The 12,733-nt window shown below is 38.8% G+C and overlaps 1 protein-coding gene across 3 annotated transcripts in view; it reads left to right on the top strand.

Annotated features, from left to right (window-relative positions):
• The window catches only part of bub3 (BUB3 mitotic checkpoint protein), a 60,157-nt gene that overhangs the window by 42,628 nt on the left and 4,796 nt on the right, over positions 1-12,733 (top strand). The window contains exons 8-9 of one of the 3 annotated variants that reach the window (XM_072239470.1): positions 10,917-10,965; positions 11,071-11,130. The exons of 1 other annotated variant lie outside the window; for it this stretch is intronic. In XM_072239470.1, the coding sequence (XP_072095571.1) occupies positions 10,917-10,965; positions 11,071-11,115 (94 nt within the window). In that variant the 3' untranslated portion in view covers positions 11,116-11,130. Of the gene's footprint in view, positions 1-8,377; positions 8,487-10,916; positions 10,966-11,070; positions 11,131-12,733 lie in introns of those variants that run through there. One more of the 3 variants, XM_072239468.1, reaches the window with a different exon arrangement.

Raw genomic sequence — 12,733 nt, 5'->3', positions numbered from 1 at the left:
GCGTGTCGCGTGAAGTTCAAAAACTTAAGTTTTTTTAAACCACGATCTCGCGGAACCCTGGCGTAGAGGGTTGTCGTAGGTTATAACGTGACATTGATAGGATGCAGAGGTGGGCTGAGAAATGGCAGATTGAGTTCAATTCAGAGAAATGTGGAGTGATACACTTTGGATGGTTGTATTTGAAAGCAGAATACCAGGATTAATGGCAGGATTCTTAGCAGTATGGAGGATCAGAGGGATCTTGGGGTCCACATCTAGGGATTGCAAGGCACGTTGACGGGGAAGTTAAGAAGTATGTTGGCCTTCATTAGTGCAGGGGATTGCATTCAAGAGCCGTGAGGTAATGTTGCAATTCTCTAGGTCCTGATTAGACTACTGTTGGAATATTGTGTTCAGTTCTGATCGCCTCATTATAGGAAGGATCTAGAAGCTTTACAGAGGATGCAGAGATTAACCGGATGCCGCCTCGATTAGAGAGCATGTCTTATGAGCAAATGTTGAGTGAATTAGGGCTTTACTCTTTGGAGTGAAGAACGATGGGAGGTGACTTGATAGAGATGTATAATATAATAGAAACATTGAGTGGACAGCCAGTCCCTTTTCTCAGGACAGCAATAGCTAAATAGAGAAGTCATAATTTTAAGGTGATTGAAGAAAAGTATAAGGGGAATATCAGGAATAGGATTTTACAGAGCGCAGTAAGTGCATGGAACTTACTGGTGCAGGGCTGGTGGTAGAAGCAGATATGTTAAGGATATTTAAGAGACTATTAGATAGGCATATGAATGAAAGAAAATGAAGGGCCATGTGAGAGGAAAGGGTTAGATAGATCTTGAAGAAGGATTAAAAGGCAGATACAGCATAACTGGCCAATTGTACTGTGTTGTACCTTTCCATGTTCTAGTTTCCCTCAGCCTAAATGAGCACTCCCAAATTGTTTCCTTAACATGGCACTGACAATTCTACAACCCATGCTATTAACATGTTATAAATATGCATTACAAAATGTGCTTATGTTCGTAAAAATATTAAAAGTTTTAGAAATTATTTTAATTTTTTTAGATTGATAACATAACACAGACCATGGTTATTTAAACTCATTAGAAATTTAATTTGTTTAACTATGAATTGCATATTAGGTTGAATTACTGTTAAGCAACCTTAATTATAAACTGTAAGTATATTGTATTATTAAAATATACAGTAGTTGCTCAATAACACACATAAATTAGACAAGACACTATAATGCCATTACTTTTTTTGGCGTATTTACTAATTACAACTGCTTTGCTAAACTTACATAGAAGATAAAGTAACACTTTATAAAATGAAAATGAAGAAAATATAGTATAAAAGTCTTTTTTTTCCAGAAGTGGAATGGCCAATACCACAATGTATTCAGTAGTGAATTGAATGAAAATAATATTTAGAATCAAAGTTACTTCTGTGCACGGGTCTCCTACTACAACTTACAGTACTGTGCAAAAGTCTTAGGCACATATATATAGTTAGGGTGCCCAAGACTTTTGAACAGTACTGTATTTGTCAACATGGAGTGGAGAGCAAGTTTGTAAATCTGGCGGGAGTGAAGAATATTGGGATTGTCGAGGATAAAGTGCCATGTGAGGGGTGTAGGGAAGGTAGCAGAGAAGGAGTGGTGGGGTAGGGGGGATGGCGTGGGTGCAGGCACATCCAGCCCTGAGACACCAGGCGAGGTCATTTGATTCCAAACAATTGGTTTATTGATCATTACAGAATGTTTCTCTCATTCTTCCCACTCCCCCACCTCTCCCTTCCCCTTTTCCCAACCATGAGGATTCCCACTCTCAGTCCACAATAGAGACCCATATCAGAATCAGGTTTATCATCACTTGTCACACTTTTCTGAACCACTCCCCGCTGTCACTGGTGCTCAGCAGAATACAAGGTCGTACAAAGGGAAAATAACAATGTAGAAATGTACAGTGAAATTGCATTGTAGGCAGACAATATGGTGTGAGGCTATGATGAGGTAGATTGAGGTCAAGAATCAATCTTATACAATAAGCTTAAACCTGGTGGTACATGATTTAGGCTTTTGCACCCTCTTCCTCAATGGGAAGAGGAGAAGAGAGAATATTGAGGTCTTTAATTATGTAGACTAATTTTTCAAGGCAGTGAGAATTATAGACAAAGAGCAATGGAGGGGAAGCTGGTTTCTGAAATGTGCTGAGCTGTGTCCACAACTCTCCCATTTCTTGCAGTCTTGGTTTGAGACATACCATGCAGTGATGCATTCAGATAGGATGCTTTCTGTGGTGCAAGAAATGGTGAGGGTCAACTGGACCACAACATGTTTCCTCTGTCTTTTGGGTAAGTAAAGGTTTTGGTGCGCTTTCTTGGGCATGCTCTGTACGCGGTTGGACCAGGACAAGGTATCAGTGATGTTTACACCTCGGAACTTGAAGCTTTCAGCTATCTCCACCTCAGCACTGCTGATGTAAACAGGAGATGTCTGCTGACTAGGTTGGCCCTCATTCTCATGCTGACTATCAAGACTATAGAAGTAAAGATAAGGATCCAACAGCATTGGTGGGAGGAGAATGCTAAGAAGGTAGGAGTGTAAAACAAATACCTTTTGCTGAGCTTGTATGTTTGGAGCACTGTGTATAAGTTTGGTCTTCCTGCTAATGGAAAAATGTTTATGCCTTGCAGTCAGCATGGATTCAGCTGGTGTATTCCAGGTTGATAGTGTGGTCATCTAGAGAAAGATTGAGTAAGATGGACGATAAGTCAATTAATTCTCAATCTCTCCCTATTTACGAGAGTGTGATTCTGAGGAGATTTAAACAGGGATGCCAAGAGGACTTCCTATTGTCTTGTGATATTGGTTATAAACCTCGACAGTTTTCTACTTCAGAGTATAAATTCAAGGCTAAGAATAACAGTTATAGGTTCTCTGAGAATTGGAGGAATATGGGTTTGAGGCAAGAGAGCAGATGGTACAGGAACTGCTATATTTTGTAAGCAGGCTTCAAGGCCTTAAGACATCTGCTGTTTCATATGTTCTTACCACTACCTTGAGTTTCTTATTGATTGTATTCAGGCTTTGGCTTCCAACGTACAGAGCAACAATGGTTAAGGAAACATCACATACCAGTGTTTGAGAAGACTGTGGTAACCTGCCTCAATGACTATCAACCAGTAGCACTTACATCCACAGTGATGAGGTGGTTTGAGAGGCTTGTTATGAAACATATCAACTCCTGCTTGAGAAACAACTTGGTTTTTCTCCAATTTTCCTACCAGTGCAACAGGTCCACAGCAGATGCCGTCTCATAAGCTCTTCACTCAACCCTTTAACATCTTGACAGCAAAGATGTATACTCTTTATTGACTACAGATTGGCATTCAATGCTACCATCCCCTCAAAACTAATCAATAAGCTTCAAAACCTTGGCCTCAATACCTCCTTGTGCAATTAGATCCTCAATTTTCTCACTTGCAGACCCCAGTCAGTTTGGATTGGCAACACCATCTCCTCCATGAACTGTATCAGCACAGGTACACCACAAGGCTGTGTGCTTAGCCCCTTGCTCTGCTCACTTTACACTTATGACTGTGTGGCTAAGCACAGCTCCAATGCCATTTTTCAAGTTTGCTGACAACACCATTGTAGTAGACCAAGCATCAGCCATATAGGAGGGAGATTGAAACTCTGGCTGGGTGATGCCACAACAACAATCTCTCACTCAGTGTCAGCAAGATCAAGGAGCTGATTATTGACCTCAGCAGGAGGAAACCTGAGGCCCATGAGCCAGTGTTCATTGAAGGATCAGAGGTAGAGAGAGTCATGGTGTTATAATTTCAGAGGACCCAGCACGTTAAGTGTAATTATGAAGAATGCATGGCAGCGCCTCTATTTCCTTAGGAGTTAGTGAAACTTTGACAAAGTTCTGTAGATGTGTAGTGGAGAGTTTATTGACTGGCTACATCAGCCTTGTATGGAAATACCATTGCTCTTGAACAGAAATTCCTACAAAATGTAGTGGATACAGCCCAGTCCATCACGGGTAAAGCCCTCCCCACCAGTGAGCACATCTGCACAGTGTTGTTGCAGGAAAGCAGCATCCGTCATCGGAAACCTCCACCACCCAGGTCATGCTCTCTTCTCACTGCTGCCATCAGGAAGAAAGTACAGGAGCCTCAGGACTCACACTGCCGAGTTTAGGGAATGTTATTACCCTTCAACTGTCAGGTTCTTGAACCGGAGCGGTTCACTCAACTTCACTTGCCCTGTCTCTGGAATGTTCACACAACTTTTGGACTCACTTTCAAGGATTCTTCATCTAAGGTTTTTGATATTTATTGTTTATTTATTATTGTTACTACTTTTTTTTTGTTTTTGCACTCTGGTGGTCTTTATTGATTCTATTATGTATTTATTACATATGCCCAAAAGAAAATGGATCTTAGATTTGTATATGGTAATGTATACTGTATGTACTTCGACAATAAATGTACTTCAAATTTTGAACATTGATCATCAGCTTTCTGACTGTCAATGTCCCAGATCAGAGATCAGCTATTTCAGTGGAACTAGTCAACCTTTTGGTCTGAAGAGATCTACTGGTCAAAAGGATGTGTATATATTCATCAACTCAAGAAGGTGCTGATTAGAGTATTAAGTCATAAAGTATCATTGAGGATTGCAATAAATTTATCACACATTTAATAAAGTTGGCTTTAGTTTATTGTGCAGCATTTTCTACTTGTAAGTATACAATGAATAAGGTAAAGTCAGACCCTTGTTTTGGGCTTTTGTTTCCTGAACACACAATTCAAGCGAACATTATATTTGCATTCTCGATTGTCATATTTCTAATGGGAAATGTAAATTTATAATGATGGGCACAAATATAATGAGTACATCTAAAAGAAAATATGTTTTTGTGAAATATTCATTGCATTATGTTGCAAGAACAGCATAAGCAATCCAGAAAATTATTTTCTCATCAACAGCTGTTCATTCAGTATAATGCTTGAAGATGGTAGGTTTTTTAAATTCACTTTTCACTTGTTAGGAATATTGAAACAGGAAATTGCCTATGGCATTATTATTAGAAACATAGAAAATTGGTGCAGGAGTAGGCCATTTGGCCCTTCGAGCCTGCACCGCCATTTATTATGATCATGGCTGATCATCCAACTCAGAACCCCGCCCCAGCCTTCCCTCCATACCCCCTGATCCCCGTAGCCACAAGGGCCATATCTAACTCTCTCTTAAATATAGCCAATGTACTGGCCTCAACTGCTTCCTGTGGCAGAGAATTCCACAGATTCACCACTCTCTGAGTGAAGAAGTTTTTCCTAATCTCGGTCCTAAAAGGCTTCCCCTTTATCCTCAAACTGTGACCCCTTGTTCTGGACTTCCCCAACATCGGGAACAATCTTCCTGCATCTAGCCTGTCCAATCCCTTTAGGATTTTATACGTTTCAATCAGATCCCCCCTCAATCTTCTAAATTCCAACGAGTACAAGCCCAGTTCATCCAGTCTTTCTTCATATGAAAGTCCTGCCATCCCAGGAATCAATCTGGTGAACCTTCTTTGTACTCCCTCTATGGCAAGGATGTCTTTCCTCTGATTAGGGGACCAAAACTGCACACAATACTCCAGGTGTGGTCTCACCAAGGCCTTGTACAACTGCAGTAGTATCTCCCTGCTCCTGTACTCAAATCCTCTCGCTATAAATGCCAGCATACCATTCGCCTTTTTCATCGCCTGCTGTACCTGCATGCCCACTTTCAATGACTGGTGTATAATGACACCCAGGTCTCGTTGCACCTCCCCTTTTCCTAATCGGCCACCATTCAGATAATAATCTGTTTTCCTATTTTTGCTACCAAAGTGGATAACTTCACATTTATCCACATTAAATTGCATCTGCCATGAATTTGCCCACTCACCCAACCTATCCAAGTCACTCTGCATCCTCTTAGCATCCTCCTCACAGCTAACACTGCCACCCAGCTTCGTGTCATCCACAAACTTGGAGATGCTGCATTTAATTCCCTCATCCAAGTCATTAATATATATTGTAAACAACTGGGGTCCCAGCACTGAGCCTTGCGGTACCCCACTAGTCACCGCCTGCCATTCTGAAAAGGTCCCGTTTATTCCCACTCTTTGCTTCCTGTCTGCTAACCAATTCTCCATCCACATCAATACCTTACCCCCAATACCATGTGCTTTAAGTTTGCACACTAATCTCCTGTGTGGGACCTTGTCAAAAGCCTTTTGAAAATCCAAATATACCACATCCACTGGTTCTCCCCTATCCACTCTACTAGTTACATCCTCAAAAAATTCAATGAGATTCGTCAGACATGATTTTCCCTTCACAAATCCATGTTGACTTTGTCCGATGATTTCACCGCTTTCCAAATGTGCTGTTATCACATCTTTGATAACTGACTCCAGCAGTTTCCCCACCACCGACGTTAGGCTAACCGGTCTATAATTCCCCGGTTTCTCTCTCCCTCCTTTTTTAAAAAGTGGGGTTACATTAGCCACCCTCCAATCCTCAGGAACTAGTCCAGAATCTAACGAGTTTTGAAAAATTATCACTAATGCATCCACTATTTCTTGGGCTACTTCCTTAGGCACTCTAGGATGCAGACCATCTGGCCCTGGGGATTTATCTGCCTTCAATCCCTTCAATTTACCTAACACCACTTCCCTACTAACAAGTATTTCGCTCAGTTCCTCCCTCTCACTGGACCCTCTGTCCCCTACTATTTCTGGAAGATTATTTATGTCCTCCTTAGTGAAGACAGAACCAAAGTAATTATTCAATTGGTCTGCCATATCCTTGCTCCCCATAATCAATTCACCTGTTTCTGTCTGTAGGGGACCTACATTTCTCTTTACCAGTCTTTTCCTTTTTACATACCTATAAAAGCTTTTACAGTCAGTTTTTATGTTCCCTGCCAGTTTTCTCTCATAATCTTTTTTCCCCTTCCTAATTAAGCCCTTTGTCCTCCTCTGCTGAACTCTGAATTTCTCCCAGTCCTCAGGTGAGCCACTTTCTCTGGCTAATTTGTATGCTGCTTCTTTGGAATTGATACTATCCCTAATTTCTCTTGTCAGCCACAGGTGCACTACCTTCCTTGATTTATTCTTTCGCCAAACTGGGATGAACAATTGTTGTAGTTCATCCATGCAACCTTTAAATGCTTGCCATTGCATATCCACCGTCAATCCTTTAAGTGTCATTTGCCAGTCTATCTTAGCTAATTCACGTCTCGTACCTTCAAAGTTACCCCTCTTTAAGTTCAGAACCTTTGTTTCTGAATTAACTATGTCACTCTCCATCTTAATGAAAAATTCCACCATATTATGGTCACTCTTACCCAAAAGGCCTCTCACGACAAGATTGCTAATTAACCCTTCCTCATTGCTGAAAACCCAGTCCAGAATAGCCTGCTATTCTGCTAGTAGACAGAGATTTATGTTACAGAACTGGAATATATAAAGTGACTCTCTGTGGCAAGCTAAAGTGATGTACCATTTCCTATGCATGTCCATGTACTGTTTGAGTACCTCCTCTGTTAGTGTATGCTCCACTCTAAGAGGCTCAACTAACTTATTTCTGAATCCATGTCTGGTGTAGGCATACTCAAACTTGTGATGTCAGTTTGAAGATTCATGGCTCCCATTTGACGTTTTATTGCCAATCATAGGGTGAATAATGTCTGAGGTACTTGGACTACTGTGTTGATGAGCTTCTTCAGTTTATATTTATCAAATACAATTACTTTTAATAAGTTTAAATAAAATCACTGTTTGAAAGTGAATTTTGCCTTCAGTAAATTTCTTCACACTATACAGTAACTTAAAAAATTACAATGAATTATTCAAAAGAAAGGATTTGCATTCCATGGTCCACACACTGAATTATACAACTTCAGTTGAAGTCTCTTTGAATTTACAGACTGTCCTATAACTGAATTATCTGATTTAATCAGTGTAGAACTGTCCACTTTATTTCTTTATAACTCCACAGTAGACAAAAATCGTTAAACAGAAGTAAGTTCTACTGATATAATTGGATTAAGTCTAAATAATGGAAAATGTATCTCATTTTTCCATTGTATTAGTGGTTCTTAAAAGGCTGTATAACACAAATATGTCAAGAAAATTTTGTAGAGAGTGTTCTAACCCTGTATGTACTGTGAGTGAGAGAGGTAAAAAAAACTGCAGCAACTCTCATAGCTTGTGTGGTCACTGATAATAAACTACATTCGGTGGCCACTTTATTTGGTACACCTGCTCATTAATGCAAATCTCTGATCAACCAATCGTGTGGTGACAACTCAATGTATTAAAAATTGCAGACATAGTCAAGTGGTGCAATTATTGTTCAGACCAAACGTCAGAATGGGCAAGAAATGTGTTCTGAGGGACCTTGAGCATGGAATGGTGGTTGGTGCCAGACGAGGTGCCGTGAGTATCTCCTAAACTGTTGATCTGCTGGGATTTTCATGCACAGTAGTCTCTAGAGTGTGTAGAGAATGGTGCAGAAAAACAACAAACAGTAAGCGGCAATTCTGTGGGAGAAAGCATCTCGTTAATGAGAGAAGTCAGAGGAGAATGGTTCAAGCTGACAACAAAGCACCAGTAGCTCAAATAACCATTGTTACAGCAGTGGTGTGCAGAAGAGCATCTTTGAATGCACAACACATCGAGCCTTGAAGTGGATGGGCTACAGCAGCAGAACACCATGGACATAGACTCAGAGGTCACTTTATTAGGTCTAGGAGGTTCCTAATAAAGTGGCCACTCTGTGTATATTTATAATGCACTTTTTACAAAGTGGAGTTTTCTAAATTGCTCATGAGTTATTGTAGAAATGCAGACATTTTTAAGGAAAACATGGCAGCTGGCTTTGCCCAGAGTAAAGAAATTGATGGCAGTGTGATAGAGGAGGTATGTTAGAACAGGACAGAAAGATTGGGGTGTTAAGCATTGGTGTCAAGGTGACAGCTGGGGGGGGGGGGTGAGTTCAAAAATTGCAATGTGAGTTGGTAAATGTGTAACACACGCAAAATGCTGTGGAACTCGGCAGGCCAGACAGCATCTAAGGAAAAAAAACAGTCGACCTTTTGGGCTGAAACCCTTCAGCAGGACTGTGCTTTTTGCCATAGATGCTGCCTGGCCCGTGAATTCCTCCAGCATTTTGTGTGCTGCTCAGATCTCCAGCATCTGCAGATTTTCTCTTGTTTGGAAAATGTGTAAAATAGGATTGAAAATATGTAAATAGGGTTGAAAGTGGCAGGTGCAATTTAATACTATGGGGAGAAGTGATAGCACCATAGATTGATATTAAAATTGTCAAGATGAAATTAATAACATTGAAAGAAAAATGAAATAGATTATTGAAATTTCAATCAATTCATGAAAACAGTATCCAGGCCAATCAGCATCTGCATAGGGAATAATCAAGTGGATTTAGCTCTGAAGGATTTTGGCATCTGAAACTTTCACTTGGCCGTGCCATGATTGCTGGCTGACTGTTTTTAATGTTAACTTGCTTACAATAAACATATCCAGTCAATACAGAGCAGCAGATAATACGGCCAACAGAATGTAAAATGGAAAACTACAGCAGAATCTAAGTCAGAGGAAGTCATCAATAAATTGTACTTTTCTCTGATCAAACCCTAATTAGAATTCTGTCTTTTGTTTTAAGTAAATAGGGAAGGTTGTTCAATTGATGGAGAAGTTTAGAAAATCAAACTGTAGGATATATCTCTCTGGCTAAAGGTCTGGAATGATTCATCACTACAGTAAAACTTAGTCTTTGTGAGCCTGGAATGAAAATGTTTGGGATAATTAAAATCAGTTTTTATATCACTGACATATTTTCTGAAATTTGTTGTTTTGTGGCAGCAGCACAGTGCAATATATAAAACATTACAAAGTTGAAATAAGAACTATATTAAAAATAAATAGCGCAAAATGCAAAAACAGTGAGACAGGGTTCGTATTCTGTTCGGAAACCTGATGGCAGACAGGGAAGAAGCTGTTCCTGAAAAGTTGAATGTGTGTCTTCCAGTTCTTGTTCATCCTCCCTGATGATAGTAATAAGAAGAGGGCATGTCTTGGATGGTGAGGTCCTCAATGATGGAGGCATTGCCTTTTTAAAAATGTCCTCAGTGGTGTGGAAGTTCTTCCTTATCACCATCTAAGATTCTGCCAGCAACAAGTGTGTCATTGGTGAATCTATAGATGATGTTTGAGCTATGCTTAGCTGCACCTTATAGAGGGAATGAAAGCACCTTAGGGTATAGGAATGGAAAAACTGAATTTAGGTTAACCATAGAATAAGCACGTAGGCAGGTCAGGAAATTCTTAACCGAAAATTGTCATTTTGAGAAAAAAACTTGGGCGAGGAGTGGAATTGCAAAGCACAGAATGTTAAAAAAAAATAGACTGCAAAGGGAAGAATGAGAATCTTTACACATATAAATGAATTAAAATAGGTTGAATGGCCTTCTGAGCCTTAATTATTTTGTATATAGGGGCATCTTATTCTTAATTGGGAATGAGCAAGCAAGTGAAATTAGACTGCACTATTTAAGTGAGAAGCAAAACATTGGCACAGAATGAGGAGCCAAAAATTTGCTTGTATTGTAGCACTCTGTGATCAAAAACAATTTAGCATAATTTTTAAAGAAGCAGATGCGTAACATTTTGTCTGCAACTGTGTCTGCACAAAGAACGTTTTAATTCAATCTGGAGTACTGAATAGTAGTGTAGCTTTTGACTAACCACTGAGAGTAAGTTAATCAACTAGAAAATTAATTGAAATTGTGACAAAAATTATTTGGCTTAGCAGATGAAGAGGAAATGATTATTATGTTATATTTATAGGTGGAAGAACGCTTGTCATATGTTGTCAACCAGTGCAGCTAAAGTAGATGTGAGTGTTTAATTATATAATTATTTTTAACCAGCAGCTTCATCTCATTTGCAATTGTTTATGACTAGAGCATGCAGTCATAAAATATTTTTTCTGTGATTCTAGGTTCCTTCTGTCTTGAGTTTATTCTTCTGGGTCGAGCTTGGTTAATGAGAAAGATAAAATTGTCTTTCCTGGACACTGAAATTCTCTCTTCTTTTGAAAAAACATCCTTTGGCGTTCTACACAGGGTAGATCTGACAGAATAATAATTTTGCTAAACACGCTGTTGACCAGAATGCCAACTCAATGAATAAAACATTAAAATAAAGCTTTCTTTCAGTTTTTTAAAACTGAGTCTATTGCTAAATGCAAAATGTAAGTAACAATAACCCTATTTTGCTGCATATTTCAGTTTGAGTGAACAAAGAGATGTTTTAATGCCTTGTTGCAGTGAGGTGACCCAATGCTGATATTGATCTGCAGTCTTTTTTTTGGACACCACCTCATCTGTAGTCTGAAAAATAAAGTAGTGAATATCATATCCATAGATGATCTTTGTTGCTGTCTCAAGGTTTTCTTATTGCTTTTATTTAAAATAAATAGCCATTCTTACACAAAACTTGCCACTTTGGAAATGCAAGAAAAAAAGGAGTAAAGGATTTTATGGCACTTTTTCTCATTCCTGTCATTAAAGCTGTTACTTTAATGTTTTTCATAAATCAGTCAGAATAATCCTTGCATTACCACTGCTGTATTTTACCAAAAGTTCAGTTTAGTCCAATCAGCATGAGCAGTATTAACACGTACAAGTTGCTTATCTTAAATCTTAGAGATCTGTTAACCACATGTTAAAATAAGTTTGCAGCTTCCATGACAACAATGCCCTGTTTGTTGTTAAGAGACCCACAGCTGTTGTTTTAGTTTTGCATGTAAAATAATGTACATTCATATTCCAACTAATGGTTGCTTTGAAGTTGTTTTTGTGTGATAAAAGACTCTCAATCCTATCTGAAAACAGAGCTCAATTCTAACATTTAATAAAATTATCACGTCTGATTTTTGCAGGTCCCATATTAATGTTTGCTTTCCCGAAGGCCTTGTTTAAAAAAAATAGCAAGTTTGTCAAAAAAGAGATACATTTCGAGGAACCTGTGTTGTAGGAAAAGTTGATTGATTTTGTACATCTTAGAGGAACTGCATAGATACAAACTTCGAAGTATTTTCCATGACCTAATTGATATTGGCAAGAGAACTAGCGAGTTCTCCTGCAAACTCTCAAGGTCAAACCATACTCCAATAGAAAATGGTAAGAGATTCTCTTGTCACCATAACCTGAGGCTGAGTTAACACTCACTCTAAATTTGCACACAATTTATTAGCAATGACAATGAAGCAAAGTGACTTCATACTGACACCAAAGCAATTTCGTAAATACTTGTAAAAGTTGTGTGAATATTTTACTTCTCCACCTCCACTATGAACAATAGCACAACAATGCAACAGCTACAAATATCAGCTTTATGGTAAACAAATGAGCAACCTGGAATTTGAATTTATTTTTAAAATAACTTGAATGTGGCACAAGTTCTTTTCAAATCATTCTGATGTAATGAGGAGCAAATATAAAATATAATCTTTTATCCTTCAAGATAATTTGCATATGAAAAATATTGAATAAATAAAATGAGGATGATTATTTATTGCGAGGGAAATGCTAGTACAATGAAGTGGTTTGTGCAAGGTGGTGGGGTTCAGTATTTCATCTAAAAGGCAGCCTGAAATATCA

Source organism: Mobula birostris, chromosome 21 (assembly GCF_030028105.1).
Source record: "Mobula birostris isolate sMobBir1 chromosome 21, sMobBir1.hap1, whole genome shotgun sequence".
Classification (NCBI taxonomy): domain Eukaryota; kingdom Metazoa; phylum Chordata; class Chondrichthyes; order Myliobatiformes; family Myliobatidae; genus Mobula; species Mobula birostris.
Note: the sequence above shows the minus strand (reverse complement) of the source record. Positions and strands in the feature narration are given on the sequence as shown.